The 22,794-nt window shown below is 46.5% G+C and overlaps 1 protein-coding gene across 1 annotated transcript in view; it reads right to left on the reverse strand.

Moving 5' to 3' along the window:
• Nucleotides 1-12,961, reverse strand: part of LOC139050825 (CD109 antigen-like) — a 103,315-nt gene extending 90,354 nt beyond the window's left edge. The window contains exon 1 of the mRNA XM_070527603.1: nucleotides 12,439-12,961. Coding sequence (XP_070383704.1) covers nucleotides 12,439-12,566 — 128 coding nt within the window. The 5' untranslated portion in view covers nucleotides 12,567-12,961. The remainder of the gene's footprint in view (nucleotides 1-12,438) is intronic.
• Between the last annotated feature and the right edge of the window lie 9,833 nt (nucleotides 12,962-22,794).

Consider the following 22,794-nt stretch of genomic DNA (forward strand, 5'->3'; position numbering starts at 1 on the left):
CGTCCTGCAATCTACGTAGTCGCCTAACTGTACACGACCCACATTTCGCAGACAACGTTAAGACACAATTGGTGCGCATTGATTGCTCATTGTTTCTGGTACTAAAGAGCGCGGTTTGTATGAGGAGACCTCACCGAATACGCGCATAAACAAAAGGCACGAACAGTGAGTAAGGCAACGATGATGCCCAACAGGTGAAACAACCTCAGCTTTCTGATCCTCTTCAGTAACCACCGATGAGTCACAGACTTTTGAACCGGCGGGTCGTTTCCGCCACAGAGGTTGTTCACACGCACTGTACGCTTGTGAGCATGGGGCTCTCTTCACACCCTCTGTAGTGCCACATGACATCCCTGGCAGTGAAGAGGACGACTGAGCTAGCCAAATAAGTGAATCGAATAGCTACAAATACTCAGAACTCTAAAACAGAAAGGCGCTCTAAATGTTACGTCTGGTCGGCGTTTAGGCTCTCGATCCTGTGTGAAATGTGGCAACGAGACTGTTCAAGAATGGTTTGACCTAACTCACAAACATGGAACGCGTTTCGGAAGTGAAATCTCCGCTTTTGTAAAATGAAATAGGTTACATTCACGTTAACAGTAACGCGAACCAGAAATCTGCAGAGTACAACCAACCTCTGCACATACATTGACTTAACATAACACTTCTAAGTAGGTGCGTGTTAGCGAAGCGCGCTACGCTGTTCCCAAAAGGCCGCGTTCACAGCCGCAGTGACGTAAGGGAGATAGCTCCGAAGGATAAGGCAAAGGGTATGGAGAGGAAGGAGAAAAAAACACGTGTTGAGAAGGAACACGTTTCCAGGCCGGGGGACACGCTCTAACCGCCAGCTCACGATGGCAACCTGCGCACGGCGTGTTCCGGGATGCACCGGGGTCCGGTAAGTGACACGGGCAACATGCACCGCCGCATATCGAAGAAGAAATTAAAATAACCCCCCGCGAATTAGCCACAGCCCAGCTGCTGCCCACTCTTCGAGCTGCGAGGCTCGAGAAGCACAAAAGCAAAAACGTTCCCTGGAGGGCTCAGCTTGGCTACGCTCCCTCGCGGACGCCCGCCGCGAGCCGGTGCTCGCACCGGGCAGTCACTGCGTTGCCTTCTTGCCCTGCGAACGAACGCGCCCGTGCGCTTAGGAACACAAACACATTCGCACGTTGCCATGATGTCGCGGTATGTCGCAACATCTCTAAAGCTCCGTGGGAACGCCGGTGCTCTATCGCAGCCGCAGGGCGACGCGCTTGTCTTGCACGTTTCTCATTGATTAAGAATTCTACGGACTAGGTAAGCAAGGTTTAGTGCAGAAGGAGTTGACGGCATGGCACGGATACTTGTTCCGCTCATTTTACTGCCGCAGAACGTGCCTCTATTAGGTTCCTGGCTTATCTGATGCAAAAATGCATGCGCTGTCGCAATGCTCCTTAAAACGCCAACTAGTCATCTTCGTGACTAGTTGACTGACCATTGACGTAATAGAGCGCTCAAGCCTGTGTGCAGTTGTGGTCGAAGCATGATCAACTATTTGACAGAACAAGGAGATATCAAACAATCGTTTCATACGTTGTGACAAAAGAATTGGCAATCGTGGATAGCGCACAATAAAGTAAAACGTGTTTTCACCATACGGCTCGCACAGTGCCGTTCGCATTACAAGCAACACTATGCGGCGGACACCTCACGTTCAGGCTCTGTCAGGCGATCTTTTATTATGGTCAAACCGTAATGCAAGCATAACACTCTCATTTACGCAGAAGCTATTCATGTTAAGCCTCGGTCACCGGCAACTTCTTGCGAAGCAAGTGTAACGGAAGTAAAGTCACCATGCGTATATTTGAATTGATAGTCGTTCTCTTTTAATAACATTGCATATCCGGATTAGTTCAATGCGTCCTCTATCGAAAGCGTCAGCAACTGCAGCTTCTGAGTCTGCCTATTTTGTTTCATAAGTGAGGGCATCACAAATTCTAAGCGCGAAACACTTGTAGGCGGCGTCAGGCAAGCTTTAGAAGAGTTCCAATCAAATCTTGCACTGGTCGCAGGCATTAGCAGGGATCGCCGATCGCGCATGGTCTCTCTGACCTCGCGCAGCCGTGTAGATCTCACAGTGTGTTGTCAAACTCCGTCATTCACGATTCATAAGATTATACGGTAATGAAAACTCAGTATGCAATAATTGTTGAGCTGGGAATCGGACGCTATAGACTCAATGATTCCATGTTCACCGACATAATGTAGCGCGAAGGCACAATTACAAAGAAGAGGCACAGCACACGTCACAGGTGCTGCTATCAACTTTATTCCAAAGACAGCGAGAAGAATATGCACTGTATACTGTTCCCAACACACAGGCGCGCACCTGCCACTGCCGGGAGCGATTATCTGAGTTAGCAAGGTAATTTGGTAGATCGAAAGAAAGTAAGCTCCGCCTTGTACAAAACAAGAGAAGTCTGGCTTACGCAATTACTTTTTCTTTTCTTTTATGCGAAACACTTCTAATAGCTCACGTGCCGTTTTATTTTTATTTGTATCTTACTCTTCTCGCTGCCTTTCGAATAAGGTTGCTAGCATCACCGGTAGCGCGTTCTGTGTCTCTTTTTTGTAATTGTCCCTTCGCACTACATTATGTTGGTAAGCAAACACCAACTAGCCCAATAACAAGTGCTTCTACAGATGCTGTGTTCCACGCCAAACCGAACGAACCACGAGCTTGGCAGCGCCAGCGTAAGCTCGGGACGCTACTGTAAGCTGACACAGAACGCCGGAGGGAGGAGTAAAGAAGAATAAGTACTATAGATGTGAAAAAAGGCACTGATGATTACCGAAAAGAGGTAGAATATCCAATGCACGACAACGAGGAAGAGGAGACGGGAGAGAGTTGGCTACGGCGACAGCAATGTGCTTTCGTCCCTGTTTGATGCTTTCAATGAACAAGAAAAGACGATTGTTTGTTCTGCCCTTGAAAAGCCTAGCAAAAAATAAGGTGTTTGCAGTTCGACCTAGTAACGGTTGCTCCTAGAGCCCTTGGTGGAATACTGAGTGTTCTCGTGATTATAAAAGAAGGAAAGCAGCCTGGAAAAAGTTACAAGTGTTCAAAAAATGGGAGGGATTATGAATTCTACAGAACTGTATTTAGAGATGCAGTTTCTAAAGCAAAAGACGACTATGATTGCGAACACTTTAAAAAGTGCACGCTAGTTTTTAGATTGTGATAGATGGTCCATTCTCTTCGTAGCAGAAAATATTGCCGCCACCAAGTAACATTGACTCGATCGGTTTCACTGTCGAAAAAATGACACAATTGACTGAATAAATCTCAAAGGACTTAGAAAGTCGATTCACTTCAATCAATCAATCAATCAATCAATCAATCAATCAATCAATCAATCAATCAATCAATCAATCAATCAATCAATCAAGTTTTATTTTCGCCGCAGACAATACATTGTTAATGGGAAAACAGGGGGCCAGAGCATCAACTTCTTTATTATCTCCACGTACCAAGTTAAGAATTCGGTTAAATGATCTTACAGAGATCACTATGCTGAACTGGCGACGGCAGTGGAAAGTCCGCCACATTCCGCCATTGGTGCGGTCGGATTAACCACAAAAATAGTTAAACATTCATTCAAGGAGTCCCCAGGTCACCTTTTAGACGTAATAAACTGTTCTACTCAATCTTCGTAGATACCTTCCAGTTGGAAACTGGCTAAAATTATTCCGGTTCTTGAGAATAATGGTGAAGGATTCACGCTGGACAATATTCGACCAATTTCTCTAACCTCTCATTTGGTTAAATTAATAGAGACGATTCTCAATGTTCGTCTTATGAAATTGGTAGAGGACAAAGATGCACTCAGCGATTGTCAAATTGGTTTTAGATCTGGCTGGACCATTTGGCACGCTTATGTGGAGCTGGAAAGCCGGATAAAACTAGCACGACGCCAGAGACGGATTGCAGCTCTATAGTAACATTAGATATATTAAAAGCCTATGATAGTGTAGAACATGAAGTATTATTGAGTCGACTAACAAACCTCGATTTCCCAAAATATATAATAAGATGGTTTAGGGAATTTCTAACTGTCAGAGAATTTTATTGCTATGTGAAAGGATTTTATTCAACCAGACATCGACAGTCGCGTGGGGTTGAATTGAATTGAATTGAATTGAATTGATTTTATTCATTATAGATTACAGGTTATAAAATAAAATAATATACAGAAGGAGGTCCCATAGTCAATGACTGTATCGGGACCTCCTGTTACTTATATATATGCGTTTTCCAAAGCAACGAATAGAACTACATTAAAATCATATATAAGCAAACACGGAAGAAAGTAAGTACTGGAGAATGCTTCCAAAAGAGCTGTCATTTCACCTTTATTGTATAACATATTACTAACCTCTATATCTTGTCATAATGGCATATGCACATATGTATACGCAGATGACATTGCGTTTTTTTTTTTGCATCAGACAATGACATCTACTCGTTATATAGTCGATTGCAAACATACGTATGCGCCATAGAAAACTGGTTACAAAATATTCGCCACTCTCTTAACGTCAGAAAATTCTCAATTATAGATTTTTCTGTAAGGGATCCAATACATATAAACCTTCCCTACCACCTGCAGAATATACCTCAGGTGGTCTCGGTAAAATACCTTGGCATAGTATATGATAACCAGCTTAGTTGGCGCAAGCACGTTGAATATATAAATTTCAAGGAGTGCGAGCGGTTGGAATGTTAAAAAGGCTTTGCAACAGTCGATCGGGGATGCGGAGAGACTTTCTTCTGATGATTTATAATATGTATCTAAGGCCCATTTTGGAATTTGGATGTGTTCCATGTTCAGGTGCACCGGTATATTAATTACATCCCCGTGTTCTTCTGGAACGGGAAGCTTTACGCCTGCTCCTTGGTTTACCAAAATTCGTTGCCAACAATGTACTACACCTAGAAGCACGCTTACCGTCTCTTTTGTGTAGATTTCGGCTATTAACTGTTCAAACCTTCTTTAAAATGTATCGTTTCCATATAAAATTACAAATCATTTTTATATCTCAGTATGTAGTACTTCCTCAATTCTCCTGGCCTCGGTTCCACACTCCTCAGGTCGTCTTCGTACATGCACTTGTTGGTCCCTTAGATGTACGATTAAATGAGATCCCTCCTATTAGCAGTGAGACAGAGAACCTCCAGTTATATTTGACGATCTATATACCCAAACAACACGAAACACCTTTCTTACAATATAATAAATAAGCTGTTACAAAATAACTTTTTGGAGCTAAATATTGACACGTGTACAATATAAACGGCGTCATAGCAACAGATGCATCGCAATCAGAATAAAAATCGGGCATTGGAATTTTCTCTTCCGCTTTTGTGTGGTCTTCTCTTTAAGATTCCTGACTTCATACCAGTATCTTTAGCTGAGTTTCTGGCGGTTACATTGGCTTTACAAAAAGTGAACTCCTCAATCTCAGAAGTTGTAACAGTAAAGTTTTCTTTATATTTTATGTTCCGCTCTCACTACAAATAGTGGCTTGCTTATATCACGTACATGCCATTGTCCAATACCGTCTCACATAACACTAATTAGGTTGGTATGGGTGCCTGGTCACAAAAGATTAGTAATTAATGAATTAGCAGACAGCTTGGCGAGAGCGGCCCTTAGTGGCCCATTTATTCCGATCCTAGCCTGCATCAGTTTTCATAACTGCTGCTAGGCTCAGGAGACGTGCCGTCATGCAAGACTCCTTGAACTTATCATTAACAAATTTAACTGATTACCAACACTTCCTATTTCCTTGGGTTAGGAACTTCTGCCATAATAGAAAAATTGAAGTCCTGGAGAGCTATAACGAAAAGCTATTCCAAACGTTTCTATTCCAATTTTGCAATCAGCCCTCGACGATTGATAAAAAAAATCAGCCCTCGACGACGACAGGCGCAGCCCCACTGCGCCTGTCAGTCATATGACGTCACGAAAACAGCGAAAACGCCCCGTCTGATATATGTGCACATTGATTGTGTATGATTAGACTGAACGAAAGAAAAATAATAATAATTTCGGATTCGACACCTTTTCGCCATTAGCAAAAAAGGCGTCGTTTGACCGATTGCTACTGGTCAAACGTTTTCGGACTGCGCCCATTTATCTGGCTTCCTTCTTTCAGCTATTCAATTTTTTTTCAACACTGCTTCTTTTTAGATTAGTTTCATCTTTCGTTAAAGTCACCCGATTCTTGGACACGTGGTGTGAGTTACTCTTAAAGGCAAACAGACAACAATGTACGTCATTGTTCAGGCACGAGAAAGAGCCGAAGACTACGGCGTGCAGCTGCGACGTCGAATGCCTTCTTTTGAAATCTCTGTACCACCTCAACTTGCTGCAGAACGAAAATGCATGTTTCAGACAAAAGCATGAAATAATATATGTATAGTAACAGTGTAATTACCTTAATTTCATGCGTGCACCTACACCCGAGTAAACGATAGTCGGTCTTTTCCTGTTTATTTTGCTGCTGCCTACCAGGCACTAATGAAAATAACAAAGCTATAATGCATTTGTGCGGGTAGACACCGTGGTCGAAACGGTTTACTGGACACCAAGACAGCACCATGCAATTGCACCGAAACGTATAAATTGCTTCGGAGTTGGCCGAGTTCTTCCAGCTGCACGTCCGGAAGGGCCAAACATGCTTCCTAAAGAAGCCAAATGGCTTTACAATTCCTTCATATATTTTTTTATAGTATACGATATGCCAGTTTGTAGGGCGCTTGGAAATGTGTCTCCCTGTCCGCTCGAAACAAGCACCTGGTTAGCGTGCCAGCATAAGTCCGCCTGGTCAGGTTAGGACCACCGGTATACCGTTACATTATCGTTTCGTGCACGATAACCTCAGTCTTAACGTCTGTGCGTAACCGCAATCATCATCCTTCTCTGAATTCAGAGCAGGAGGGCGTCCGAGGAAAAGGGCCTCCTGCGAACCATGCCATCCCGTCGCGCCCTCCAAGGCGGCCAGGGTCTGCAGCGGCGACCGGCAGCTTCGCATGCGTTTCGAGCGGCGCTCTCGTTTCGAGCGGACAACGCCCGGCGCAGACGCGCGGCGGGGTCGCAAGTGCGCGCGGCACCCGCCTTCCTTGCAAGACCCCGAAGCACCTCAAGGCGTGCATACGCGGCGCGGCCTAAACAGAATGCCAGAGTTTGGCTCTCCACGTTTAGCTCATGCAAATTTGCCCCCTTTACGCTCGCCGGGTGGCAACCTTATTCCGGAATGATCACACGGCTCTGGCGATGGGCGGTATCAACGTGAGCTGCCACGACAGGCGGCGAAAGGCATGTACTAGAGTCTGTCGAAAAATTGTGCGAATCGAGCGTGAGGGGCTCACGAATTTCCAGCTGCATCTGGCAAGACGCAAACTCTATTAGCATGGATGTATAGTAGGTGTCGGTAAAAAACACAATTTTACCGATTCAAGAAATTGAAGTTTTATGAAGAGCCATATCTGATGGAGCCCAAGCAACGGTGTCGGGACCTGGGCAGGTACACATATATTCCGGAACAATAGCGCATTCTCGACTTCCAGGATATTGCCAAACGTTGTTTAAGTGTAATACTGTGATAGTAAGTGAGGATGTACAAATATGCGCACCAAGCGAGCGCTGCAAGCGTTCTTGAGTGATGCTGGCGATGAATGCAGATTATGTAGTGCGCCCGCCGCCACTAACATTATTTGATGGCACATTATTTGATGTTGGGAACCTTCTTCTTCACACATTGGCCGTTGCGGCGACTCGAAGCGCCTGAAAAGTGTATCCCATGGTGTCCGTCTGTTAAAGAAAAACTAGGGGCATGCGGAATTGACAGTCACGCCATGAATCTGGTCAACCTGGTTACAGGGTTGATTCCTGCCATCCACCATCCACACACGGATGTGCCTATATGTATGTGCACAGGATCACATGTTGATCAGGGTATACCATACCGGAAATAGACGCACCATACGCAAGCACGTTCCCATCGGCCATCAGAAGCGAAACAGTCGTCCCCTGACATATATAGCACATCTGTCGTCATGCTGGTAGGGGTATACACGGTCGTGTTCGAAAACGTATGGGAAATAAGAGTGAGTGTGCTAGAGATATAGGCACACACCACGGCGACTCCGCAAATGCTATCTATATATGCGTTCTCACCAACGAATAATCTATCATTTAGCCTAGCGTGGCTCACGAATGTCTCTTAGTAGTAGCAAAATATATTTATTAAAAAAGAGATACTTCTTGAAGTGGGCTTCGCGTATTCGCGGGAAGGAGGGTGCGTGAGGGACTCAGATGGCTCATTTGGAGTGAGGTATATGTCAAAGCTACTCTGGCAGCTTCCCCTGTTGGTTGAATTACAAGTGCAAATAGAGTGAGTTTTTGTACAGCAGAGTGGAATACAGTTTGAGATAGGAGCCACCCTACGTACGAGTTGCGCTGGAATTGCTGAAGTCGGCGGGCTTCTCTACGGCGTGATTGAAGGCTCTCGCACTGTCACAGTATAGGACTGCACTAAGTGCGGTGCTGTTGAAGCTTAGAAGAGTGATGGTTTGAGCTAGTTGGTTTTTCATTTTAGATTGTGTGGTACAGCGCGAGGCAGGGACAAGGGACGCAAGACGAGTACAAGCGCGGCCCTTGTCCCTGCCTCGCGCTGTATACAACACAATCTAAAGCTGTTGAAGCATTTGGCGCAGGTTCTGAGAAGAAAGAGGACGGATACGCCCGTTTGCTGCTGAATGCAAAGCGACCTGCTTACTTCGAGCTCGCCGGATCAAGCCTCGGAGCTGAAAGAGAATTATGATAGTATATAGAAAGCGCCCGTGTTGCAAGTTTGAAGTTCTTCAATCTGTCACTGCCGTCATGATTTTTCTGCAAGAACACGTTCTCAAATCAGCATGTTCAACGTGTACAGTGCACACGATCTCACATCAGTGGCACGTGCTGTTTCTTAAATTGATAGTATTCACATGTTCAACTACCATTGCGTTACGCTCGGTGCCTTGGGCCGGCATGAGCACATTACGGGAAGCCATTATTGAGGCGTCAACGATGCGACTTCCGAAGCGCTGTGAGAAAACTTTGCAAATTTCCGCGACGTTACAATGTCACCTGACACTAGTTTAGTATTCGAAACCATTAGCGCAGACGTCATCTGATCTATACAGGCAGTGAAAGATGGCACAACTGGCGAAGGGTCTTTGCTGAGCAAGAATGCCCACAAAGTAAACAAAGCGTTGTGAGTCACAAATTTCAAAGAAAGGCCCTGCTTCCACAGATATATGTATCTAGGTTTGAAAATAGTCCGCTCACTAAAGAGGAGAGGGGCTGTCTACGAAACGGAAGACGAACTTTAGAAATAATCACAATTCGCATCGGTGAAAAATTTCGAACGCCGCATCATGCAATGCACTAAAGCTACTCTAAAGTGCAACGTCCATCTTGATTTTTCTTTTCTCTTCTCGTTTTAGCAATTTCTTTTTTTTTTTGTGGTGTGGCGTATAACGCGCGTGGGCTTTTGAAGTTGAATTATATGAAAAGCACAGCGTATCACAGTAATAAATTATCTCAGTCACAAATTTTCACTTATTATATTTGTAAGCAGTTATTCTATAGCCCGAGCATCAATCAAATTTGAGGAGGGGCTCTGCGCACGTGCTTTGGTATGTCAGATCATGTACGGATCTGGGACAGCATATATATATATATATATTGCAAAGTGAAATGGCCTTGAAATGTGAGCGATAAAGTCTGAGATAACATATGCTATAAGTTCAACAAATGAAATGTTAATTAGTCAAAATTTGTCATTCAGTGAGTTGATAATTGTGATTTGTCGTTAAAGAGATGTCCGCATGTCCATGTAATCTAATTACACCATTTGCCACTGGCGTGATTATGACAAAACATTCAGACAAGACTAAGAACAGGCTGTGTGTGTGTTTCTAAACGTAAGCAACCTTTGAAACGTTTTCCGAGGTCCACTGCGACAAAGCTTGTCAGCGGCACGTAAAACCCCAGAACTTGATTAATTAAGCTTGATAGCGTAAAAGTTTGAGGTGTGGCTGATTTGAGGTCGTTAGAGATTAGATCGTTTGAGCGCACCTAAACCTCAAAGACTGAAGGTTTAGCGAGGCCGACGCAGGAAGTGATTTCAGGTTGAGATGCGTCAGAGGTTTCGAAAGTTTGAATGCTTATTTCTGCGTATTATCACACATACTATAGAAAAAAAAATTACGCGTCACGGACTAGTACATTTGATTCGCCAACTATCGTGCACCCCGTATACACCGCGATGTAGTTAACCTTTTTATTCGATCTTATTGACACACGTCTTCCTAACGAATCTTTTACTTCAGCTTTCATTCTGCTATTATTCAGCAGTACACGTAGCATTAAAATTCGAACGCGCAAATAAGACCCTCTACCTCCCCCGAAAAAGAAAACTTGCCATAAAGTTCCAACACTACAGTGTATCGTGCGTCGTATGACACCACTCGGAGACCGTAAACTGACAGTGGAGTGACGTTGATCGAAGGAGTCGTTCAGAGTGGCTGCGCCTGCCGTTCAGGGAACACGGGCATCGCTCTCCTGCAAAGCTGCGGTTGATAACAATGCGTGCGTATTTCTCGCGCTGCGTGTGACTCTGCGTCGTCGGGCGTTCCGTTACCGACCGAGCGGCGTCAGTACACCTTGCAACTGTCAGCACATCCGAGCCGCGAGGAGGGGGGGGGGAGGTGAAGGCAACGCGGCCCCCCGGTCTCATTGTCCCGCGTCGTGCGGGAGGTGGTGCCACGGCGGTTCAGCGGTGCGCCGCGCGACCGCCGCAGCCAGCGGGCGTGCCCCTGCGCCATTTGGCGCGAAAACCGCCCCAGTTCAAAATAAGTCCCTAGTCGCGCGGACCGAAGGGACCTAGACTCGGCGTGACGACCGCAAAACGACTTCGGCCGCTTCTCCTCTCGTACAGGTGCCGACCGAGAAGCTGTTCCGCAGCAGCGAACAGCGCAACGAGCGAAGGGGTCAGCGGTCAGCGAGGTCTGGCTAATGTGCGCCGCGCCGTCGTTGGTCACCCTCCGAAGAGAAGGCTCGGGCAGCCACAGCGCTGGCCAACGGTGGGCGAAGGCAGCGAGGAAGAAGAAAAGAAAAAAAAAGGGCGTCCTTTTTCTCTGCGGCGACACGCGTCCTTCGCAGGCGGATGAGTAAACGTGAAAGTAACGAACGGCCGAAGGAGCCGCCCATGAAATGCCGCGCGTCGCGGACGGACGGCCGCCGATTCGCCCGTTTCCTCAACGGATTCTCGTCGCGCCGCTGCGCTTTGGGCGCCCATTGTGAAAGCGCTGACAGGTGTCCCTGCCGCTGTCTCCGCTGCACAGCTGCATCGGCTTCCACTGCGTGCGACACACTATACGTGTTCAAAATGCCCGTTGCTTCGTTTCAGTCTTCTAACGCAACGAGCGCTGCGAGTGCGGAAGGTTAGACGGCGGAAATGTTGCTGAAGTATTATCTTAGTTTGTCCTGGTTTCTTGGGACTAATCAATGCATTTCAGAAACTACTCTGGGCCTCCAGATAAAGTGGGTTTGTTGTCGGATCAATGGAACAATATGAAGGCAGGTAGTACAAGCATGTCAAGAACAAGCGGGTTTACGTACCTTCACGTGCATGGAGTTAGAAAGTTTGGATTATACATCGTGTCATTCACTAACTTTTCCAATTTCGCATTACAGCGCGGGAAAGATGTGTTAAGTGGTAGCAGCATAGCGTGGCTATATATCGAGGACATTCTCACCTTTACAGAACTCTTAAATAACATCCGAATGGCTAGTTGAAAAGGGAGATATGAACAATTCGAGGACAATCTTCGTACGCTTCCACGCACGAATGCCGCAGCATCAGTGGAAGCGCGTAACCTATGGAGCCTTCTTATTCCTACTTCTTCTGGACAGATTGTAAACACCTGCTTACATCCGGTGTACCTCCGCGAGTACTTCAGTGGACGTACGATAAGTGGCATATTTTTTTTTGTAATAACAACCACTGTCTAGCCTGTCCGGAACTATTGCCAAATTCTCCAAACATTTTTTTTTATGAATCTCCACCGCAGCCGTAGCTTGTACCCTGACCACGTTCCCAGCACGCGGAGGTCCACGCCCCAAACTTCACATAGCATCGCGTGTTGCGCCGTCGCACGGGACTGTTGCTGAAGGATCGTTAGGTATCTGTCAACAACAGTGCCAGTGTCGATGACGGAGTCACCAGCGAATGCAGCTGTCACTCGAAACCCTTTCGGCGGGCGCGCGTGATGGCATGCGACTCCGCGCCCACTCTCCCGTCCGACCGCCGTAGAAGCGCGCCAGCGGGCGCGGCACTTACGGTTCGATGCTGCTGAGCCCAAGTGTATCCACAAGCAGGTTGTCGGTGACTTCATTGCTGGTCAGGGCCGCGGATCCGAAACCCGACCAGACGCCGCAGAGCCACAACCCGGCCAGGGCGGCTAGCATGGCGCACTGAGTAGCTCCCGGCGTCGCCGCGAGGTCGCAGCACCAAACGAAAGCGCTGCCACGCGCGCGCGCGCGCGCGCTAGGCGTGCGCGTTTGCGGGCGTCTCGGGCAGCGGGCACTGGCCGCTGGTCAAGCTCGCGCGTGACGCCGCCTCAGGCGCCGGAACCCATGGTCCGCGGTCGACTCGCTGCTGCTTGCACGGCCGGCTGAGCACACACGCGCACACACTCGCGCGCCGATCACGGCCTGCCAGCGCGGCCGGCCAAAGCGCGCATTTCGACGCGTCGCTGAGTCAGGTGCCTGGCGAGCTCGTAAGTTATTTTGAAACTGCCCAACGCCGAAGCGAAAAAACCTGTTGTGGTGCGCTCGGACCGCCGCGAGGACGCCGTGATGCGAGTGGGCAAAGAGCAAAACAAAAAGCGACGCCAAACCGGTTTGCTTCTTCTCTTTCTTTTGAGCGAGAGATCATTATCGAGCGGCGGCAGAGGCAGTGGAGTAAAGTGGAATTACGAGCGCACTCGTGACGTCACGATTTTTTGGGGTCGCTGCAGCGGCAGTCTTGCGTGTTGGCTTCCTCGTCAGTTCTTTGCCGGTGAGATGTTTTTGTTGACGCCGACGCCCACATTTTTGCGATGGGCGGCTTCGGCGCACGGAACCGATCGGCTGTAGCTGCCGCCGCCGAGCTTCCCATTAGATAAGCAACAAGCCTCCTCGCCTCAAACAAATGCGCGCACTGGAGGTGCACGCTTAATTTGAATGGTAAATGCGCGCGCGCCTCGGGTGCGATGCACCCTTGCTTGTACACAAGCCATCCGTGTCGTTTTAACACGTGCCAAGGGGTGTAATGGTCGCGAATACATGGAGATGCGGAAGCCACCTCTGCTCGGGGAGCAGCGATGAAGAACGACGCGGCTATTCAGAAACGCTGGGCGGCCCAGCGTGTTCGGGGCGTGGACTCCCCGAAAAGTACGGAGCGGTAGCAGAAAGCTGCTTTCTCGGCACTTAAGGGCCGCGCAAAGGCAAGAATTTGCGCTCGCAATGTGTGGTCTGCGCTGCTTACAGTGAAAAGCGCGTGTCTCCAGCAGCGGAAGCCTCGTTTTCCACGAACCTTTGCATGTAGCCGTCACGTCACGGAACATGAAGAAGGAGAGTGCGCGAAGCTGTGCGTAGTCGAGCAATATATGTCACTGGGAAGCCGCCTTCGTTAAGCCCAGCGCCTGTTCTTAACCGCTCGAGCGTCTGAACTACTTTCTGAACACTAGCAATGTTGCTTTGTTCTTTCGTATGCTTCCAATACATTTTCACCGAAACCAGTTCAAAACTTCCGTTTTCCCTCACTTTTGATTCAATCGCCAATCCGCGTTTCCATCTGGCTGTTTAATGCGGTTGCCTTTGCAAATTCTGAAATTACTGCAATACTTTAAAGCATAAAGCTATCTTGACCAAGACAAATTAATATTTCATTCATTCATTCATTCATTCATTCATTCATTCATTCATTCATTGTTAGAGCTGTTGTACCAAGCGTATTTGAGAACTTCATAGTAGTTTCTAATCATACGGCATTTAGAAATTGAAAGAAGCTGCCAACGTGAAAATGAGTGATGCTGGACACTTCTTATGTAAGTCAGCTTAATTCCATAGCACATCTCATTGTTAAGTAAGCGAAAAAAATTCATCAAGGTTAGTGATGGATGTGGGCACGTCGCCCGGAAATTTAGTTGTAAGTTCAACGTTGCTGAGTTGTATAGTTTGCTAAGCACGATGAACCGTAAATTATTATTATTATTATTATTATTATTATTATTATTATTATTAGTAGTAGTAGTAGTAGTAGTAGTAGTAGTAGTAGTAGTAGTAGTAGTAGTAGTAGTATGAAAACTACCGGAACTGAGTCATGCTGACGCCCTGTTTTCAACATTAGGCCAGTGCAAAATAAGTTAAAAGCACGCAGTGTCGTTTCACTAGGTCTAACTTTGCTCATGGGGCCATGTCCTCCCGTGGCGAACGAATCCGTCGATATCTTCGAACCACTTAGTGCGCGGCGCCAACCGCAAATGCCAAATCTGGTGACGCTAGCCCAGGAGAAAAGAGTGAGCGAAGTTCATCCAAAATTTGTGGTTGCCTTCATCCTTCTAACTTGTCAAGACAGGGGCTAACTAAAAAAAGAAAAAGAAAGAATGTATCGTGTTTTTTATGAAAACAAAAGAAAAAGAACTCATCTACTGAGCGCTATTCTTTTGAGTATTTTTTTTTTCTTGGGGGGGGGGGGGGCGGAGGGCATGTTTTTATGTCGTGTACGGCGTGGCGCCAACGGTTATAAATGGCACCCTGCAGTTCTCTTACGCGCACTGCAGGATGTTTGAAGCCGTGACTGTAACTCGATGCCCATAACGCGACTGATCTCACCCTATCTTTCAATGCGTTGGCCCAATTATCTGCTTGTTCACGTCGGCGTGGTAGTCTACCCCAGGTCAACGTCTAAACAGTCGACAAGCACTGCGTGAGAAATCGCCTCCTTCCTGGTCACATGAAGTTTTAACGACTGCTGATTGGCTTGCGGTGCGGGCTTTATAGAAGTGAAAAAAAAAAATCTTCGGTACTTTGACGCAACACCTTGACGCAAACAAAGAGGTTCTGGTTTGCGTCACACCATCTCCTGTCAAATTCCAGCCCGCAATTAAGTTATGTTAAAGAACATTATTCAATATGCCGTTACCTGAGTAGGCGCAACATTTTGTTCTTGTATACACGTCTTTTTTTAAAATAATTTATGTGGTGTTTGTCACCACCTTACGCAGAAGTTGAGCTTTGGATAATGCAGTCCTAGATACTCGGAATTCGATAAGAGTGGCCAAATAGTTTGATTCATCGTTTATTCGACGTATAGTAAGTTGCTTACATGACGTCCGGTTCAGACTTCCACTCCCACCTAATAATTGCAACCCCCCCCCCCCCCCTAGTAATTGCAAGAGGCCGTACCTGCAGAATGCAAAACGTAGAAGTGGTAGAACTGCGCGCCGCGTTGGTGCGGCCGTCGTACTACCAGAACTTCAATTTCGTTTCACCTGTCTTTTTTTTAAAAAACCGCCCTTTTATGCATTGAAGTCCAAACGTAACTGGAACGCCCATGTGCGTATTTCGTCGCATACATTTGGAATGAATATCTCGAAACTGGTGTCATCCTGAAAACTCGTTCCAAGTGGATACATATTGAGAACCTCCCAACTACAATTAGGAAATTGCAATATGTACCACGAAGTAATGAGTTAAAAAGATAATTAGGGAATGTTTGTTGATTAGTTGACTATGCATTTCGATTTCTCGTGCAACTAATGTCACTCTGTTTGAATATAATATTATAGCTCAATGACTGGAATTGTGCTATCTGCCCCAGGCAATGTTTTTAAAATTCTGTATGGCCTAAAAAACATCCGGCAAATACCGGGTGTTTATATATATGACGGTTTCAATTATGAAAAGAACAAAGTAAACAGTACAGTAGGATTACAACCATGTGTTAAAGCATGACATAAATAACAATAATATTACTCTGTGTTCACAAAGTACAAGCGTAGGTCTTCGGACGTGAACCTTATTACGTGCTTCTACAGTTTAAGTACACTTGGCAAATTGTAGTACAATGCTTGAAGTTTATAATTATTTCGAAACCTTTGAACATACCCGATGTCACTTTTTCGAGTGCATGAGGTAAAAAGAAGTACAAAATTTGAAGCACACACATATGCTTAACTTCAGCACTAACTTTTTAATGCGTGATTGTTTCTTTAATTATTATATGGTGCTTGGGAGATATTGACACCTTTAATTGGCGCTAGCTACTCTTTCTCACATAGAGATATGAAAAAGAAAGAATTAACTTAAAAACATTAAAACTAAACGTCAACTCCAAACCACAATAACACAAACTCCCGCCACATAAGTGCACTAATGCCGCACTAAAACTGTAAGTCAACTCAAAAACACAGCAACACAAAGTCCAGTTACATAAGTGCACTAAAGTCAACACAAAGTTCGGTCACATAACTACACTAAAGCCAGGGCACATAAGAAAACAAGGCTTAGATTCAAACGAAGGTGCGTGAATCTAGGCATTCAATGGGCCAAAGTCGGGTCAGATTATTCACATAACGTGTGCTTATCACATATAAACACCCTACTCAATAGTTCCCGAGGATATTGCTCGCTTCTAGAAATCCTTGGAGGGCCAGTAACGCGCGGCTGAGATCTGCCTTAGTATGCGCTGCTCGCCTAGTGTTAGAGGGAAACTAGATGTTGCTTTGTTAACACGCGCTTGTTTAGTTGCCTTGTCTGCTGCATCATTCCTAGGGACATTGCAGTGGTCAGGTATCCACTGGGGACAGTATTGTGGGATTCTTTTCACTTGGGTTCATTTAGTGTCTCGTAAACTAACACCATGTTTTGCGAATTGCTGATGTCACTGTGAAGTGACGATGAAGCTTCGTGCGAGTCACAAAGTATGACCCATTGGTTCCCTTTTAGCATCGAATTTATGTATCGTAACAAAGGCAATATTATAAAAAAAGCTCTGCTGTAGTTGATGTCGGGCGAAACAGTTTAAACGTCTGTATTCGGTTCCATTCTGGAATGACAAAGGCAGCTGTAGAATAATTTTTTTTCACAAGAACCATCTGTGTACGCTTGCATATAACCAGGCTATCGAAATTATATCTGGTATAACGCTAGTTGTGCGGCTAGCATGAACATATCTCGTTTGCGAATAATTCCTTCAACCGAAAGTTCAATTTTCGGGGCGACGAGGTGCCATGGGGGGTAGGAGATATCTGAGATCCTAAATTCGTGATGTGGTAGATTTTCGTCCACCTGAATGACCATATTGATGCGAGCCCTGTCTCTCGCAATAAGTACAATTGTTAGTGGGTGCCTTTTGTGCTGCACTGAAACGCGAAAGAAGTGTCGACAGGTTTCAACCGTCCTCATAACAGTAAATAGAGGATGACGTGCCTCTGCAATTACTAAGGAACTTGAGGTTGCTCGGAGAACGCCTAAGCGTACTCTAAGGCTCCTAGCTATTAATACTTGAAGTTGCTATTTAGATGAACGGGAGATTCCATGCAGAACAGGTGAAGAACATGCTATCTTCTGCTTTATAAGTGCATTATGTACTTTTAGTAGTGACGAAACCGACCCTCCCAATGTCGTGCCTGCTACGCGGCGAAGCACATTTATTGAATTTAGCGGCGCGACTATCATCTCCAGAGCCGAGGAAGAAGACGGCTTAAGTACATTTGGCATTAGACTCGAAGGCATATCAGATGTATCAGCTTTGGTAACTTTAGATGTTGCAGAAGCACATGACAGTGTCGAGCATGGAATTTTAATTTCTAGATTAGCGAGCTGTGCTGTTCCAGGCTATATAGTGGCCTGGATAGAAGTGTTCCTTTCTGATAGGCAATTCTTTTGTTTAAAGGATGGCGTGACATCGGTTACATTTAAACAGACGAGAGGCATAGCATTGAAATCAGTTCTTTCTCTGCTTTTGTTTAATATTTTATCTTCTGCCCCAGTTCATCAGGATATGCAACTCTATCCCTGTGCTGATGACTTTGCACTTTTCTCCTCATCACGGAATATCAATACACTACACCAGATTTTGCAATCTTATTTTTCTGCACTCGAGTCTTAGCTGAACGAACTGTCTTTTCACCTTTACGTCAAGAAATGCTCATTACTTGTGTTTCCATGGTCAAATCCCGTTTTCATTTCTCTTCATTGTCGAAATGAGACGATACCGCAAATTGCAGCTTTGAAGTACTTGGGGATAACATATGATTGTACGCTAAATTGGCAGCATCAAATCGAAACAAATGCTAGTAAAGGAGACCGTCCAATAGGATTGTTGCGCCGTTTCAGTAATAAAAGGATGGGTATGCGTAGGGCTACGCTGCTGATTATTTATAAAATTCACGTCCACCCCATTCTCGAATTCGGCTGTGTTCTTTTTTCAGGATGTGCCGCATACAAGCTAATACCTTTCATACTACTACAAATCCAAGCGCTGCGTCTTTGTCTTGGATGCTAAGTTTTGTGGCTAACGATGGGCTTTATTAGGCTGCAATTTTTCCGCTTGAGTCCAGATTTCAGCAACTTACTGTTCTGACCTTTCTGAAGCTTTACGATGCATCCCTCTCCCCTTTGCAATACATTTTCAACAACTCTCCCGATTCATTTTTCAGAATGCGTTGGCGGCGTTATCGACAACCACAAATTGTTTTTGTTCAGACGCTGTTACCTAAACTTCATGTTCATCTACGGTACCAGATTTCTCAAAAAAATAATTCGTTAAGGTAAAACTGATTTTTCATTACATTTTTGCGAAACACGCAAAGCTTCTTCCAGCGCGCATACTTGAAGGTCTCCTTCAAGATCATCTTAGCCAGTTTCCATCTCACTCGATTATTTCAACGGACGCAACATACAATTTAAAGAAGGCCGGAGTTGGTATCTTTTCAAATCAGCTTAACCGGTCTTTTGCTCTCCGTCTCGCTGATTACACCCGAATATTTCTTGCAGAATGTTTGGCAATTATTGAGGCCATCAGAAAACTGTGCCCACATAAATCTAAATTAATAATTGCTAGAGGTGCGATTTTTGTTTGTACACATAATCGGTCAAACCTACTGAGTATATTTTCGACTCTTGCCCCGGAAAATTTGCCTGAAGTCAGCTTTGTCTAGGTAGCCGGTCACAGTGGAACCTTTTTAAATGAATCAGCGGACTCGCTCGCATCGTCGTCACTAAATAGTCCAGTCTTAAATATTCTTCCTGATATCGCTTTTTTAACAAGAGCTAGATTTAAACGGCTCTTATTTCTAAATTCTAACGGTGAATCACCCCTACTTTCCGCAGATAATTTTCAACATCTAAAAAAATTCAATTAAGGAGTTTTACGTGCCAAAACCACTTTATGATTATGAGGCACGCCGAAGTGGAGGACTCCGGAAATTTTGACCACCTGGGGTTCTTTAACGTGCACCTAAATCTAAGTACACAGGTGTTCTCGCGATTCGCCTCCATCGAAATGCGGCCGCCGCGGCCGGGATTCGATCCCGTGACCTCGTGCTCAGCAGCCCAAAACCATAGCCACTCAATAACCACGGCGGGTAATTTTCGACATCTAAATTTCCGGTGGAACACAAGCAAATACTTTTCACGACAATGCGAGGTGACCTTTACAACGCAAGCTTGACGAGTTCCCCGCCTAAAGTTTTACCTTCATAGATCTGGCTTATCCATAACTAACCTCTGCACTTTTTGTAATGAACAAGAAACTGTGGGCCATTTCTTTCTTTCTTGCCGCCGCTTCTCTTCCCTCCGCAGAATGTTCCTCATATTTCCAACAACTCAGCTGGGGTTAGCACGTACTACACTAAACATTTTTTTTTTACTTTGGTGCCTGTCAATTAGGTAGAAGCAAGCCATGTGTCGGTGATTACTGATATACAAAAGTTTATTGAAGCGTGAGGAGGGTCTCACTACTAGGGTACCGACTGTGGGACAGTTTCTTATTTTAATTTTTGTCTTAATTTATGTATAGCCCTCTCAAAATGTGTTATCATTTAGTTGCCGATAGTCCTTCGTTTTGAATATTTTGCCTTTACCCCCTTATGGTATTTTGTGGGATGCACTTTTCGATCAACCTAGTGTGGCCAAACCCCCCTGTGGGTGCGAGCCATGTTATGAGGCAACAGCAACAAAACGCTAAGGCGCTCGACCTAAGCGGCCGCGGTGGCTGCCACTCCCCAGGTCCCGCGGCACCACAGCTGGCCTACCTAAGTAAACCGTGGCCACGGGGCCACCTCTTCGCGCTGCCTCCCACAAATTGGTGAAACCGGGCGACCGAGCCCAGCCACGCCAGCGTCAATGCACCGACTCTACCAAGGCGAGAGTGTATGGTGTCCGGGAATTGTACATCGACATACCGGACATCTGGTTCATCCAGTTGGACAGCCACTTCCATATCAACAAGGTTCCAGGCTCCGGCTGCGCTCCAGGCTCCGGCTCCGTTCCAGGCTCGGCTGCCACCTCCAGGCCCCGACTTCTACGACCACTTGGGGGCAGCCGTCCTTGCTCACTACCCCACCTCGAGCGCTCAGTCACAACAGCTCTCGCTATTTGAACCATCGCGTCATTCCGCGTCTTGTCGTCCCACATCTCCTTCGTCCACCCGTGACGATTGTTAGCGCGCGCCGGCCCCAGCATCAAACCTCTACTCGGTCCGTGAGTCTCCTTCCCATCTCAAAGGCAGCTGCGCGACGACTCTTTCCAATGGATTCACTGGGCCAAACGCAGGCGCTTTCGGCTTTTCTGCAGCCCACCGCTCTCCTTCCTTGGACGTTCCCGCAAGCTATCCGCTTTCCGTCCGGGGGCACCTCACTCATCACCGATTCAGAGGTTCTCCCACCGCCTCCACTAGGCGCAAATATAACTCTCGCAGCACGGCGACGCCACAAGCACAACCTTGGCGATGCTTTCAGCGACCACCACAACCCTGATACTGTGGGCATTCCAGATTGCGCCACAAGCAGCAGCAGGCGAGCCTTCCCCTATTCTGTGCTCGAACCTTCCACGCATGCATGGCCTACCGAAATTTCGCAGAAGCCCCCAGCTCTGCTATCTGGTTTCTTCAGGTTGAGCATCACTTCTACGTCAACAACGTGAGAGACCAACGCTTGCTCTATTTCAACGCAAGTTGCGAGCTGCCAGACGATCTTCTTTCGGAGCTCCGACTTCTATCAGGCCCGAGCAACCACGAGAACCTGCAGCAGGACGGGACTTCGAACTACGGCATCACTGGGGCTGCACCCCGCTCACAACCTACGCTGCCGTTGCTGCCTGGTACATCTCCCTCGGATTGCGTGAACCCGGCACTACCAACGACGACACCGTCTGCTTTCCGTCGCCCCTCTGACAAAAGCCCTGAAAAATTACGCAGCAAACGAGCAGCGGCTGGCCTGCACACCCGTACCCGCACCTGAAATGGTGACGCAGCATGAATCGGCAAGGGCAACAAGGAACACCACCTCCGGCAGTCCTCTGCCACTGCCACCTCTGCGCGCCGTTCGACGACAGCGTCTTCTGCGTCGTTCCCCTTAACGGCCTGAACTCTCGGCACGCGCCAAGAACCGGTCAATACGTCTCAACTGTGCTTGCCGAGTTGCACCACTCTGGATGCGCAGAAGTCGACAACGCAAGACAACGCCGTTGTCAACGCCCAAAACAATGCGCCCTGTGTGCCGGCACTCTCACCACGACCACCAGAGAACTATTTGTGCCCTTCGCCGCAACACGCGCTTTATCTGGACCTTAACGGACGATACGAGTTGCCGCTCATCTATATAGACTTGCAGTCTCCCTTCTTTTTATACGCGCGCCTTTTGCACAAATTTTCAATCGCACTTCGCACTCGTAGGAGGGCCCTGTAGCGGCCCGACTATCGGCTCCAGAGCCGAGGAAGAAGACGGCTCACGTGCATGTAGGATGGAACACCTAGCGTGTTACACCTGAGTGGCCGCCGCTCTAGAGATCCCTAGGCACCATGGCTGGCCGGCCTAAATAAACCGCGGCCACGGCGGCTACGTCTTCGCGCCGCCTTCCGGCAAGTTTATTTGTTCTTCGAGGGCTTTAATGTGAGAATTTCAAGAAAGTTGCCTGTCTAGTATAACACCCAGAAATTTGTGTTGTTTTACTATGTCCAAAGGTTGTCCTTCAAGGCGTAGTTAAAAGTCATTTAGATATCATCTGGTGAAGGGTAGCATAGCCGTCTTAATGTAAGACAGTTAAATTCCTCTTTCCTTTAAGAATTCGTCCACAAGGTTTAGGCCTTCCTGCAAAGTAGGCTGAACAAAGTTTGCGCATGAACCTGAGGCTCAAATACAAACGTCACCCGCATATACAGGTTATACCCGCTAAGTTTACCCAGAGTTTAAAAATATGCAACTGCCACATAGCTGGACAGAACAAGGGTAACGTTGTATGCCGTCGCTTGGAGATACTCAAATTATGTTTTTTTTTTCACTCCGCCTAATTGAATTAGTCTAAATAATTAATCAACTTCTCAAATATTATAGTTAGATGAAAAGTGTCAGCGAGAAAATTGCAAAGCGACATGGAGAACTCCCGATATATCTTTCTGTTGCTCAATACATGCTACATAAATGTTTTT

Source organism: Dermacentor albipictus, chromosome 1, assembly GCF_038994185.2.
Source record: "Dermacentor albipictus isolate Rhodes 1998 colony chromosome 1, USDA_Dalb.pri_finalv2, whole genome shotgun sequence".
Classification (NCBI taxonomy): domain Eukaryota; kingdom Metazoa; phylum Arthropoda; class Arachnida; order Ixodida; family Ixodidae; genus Dermacentor; species Dermacentor albipictus.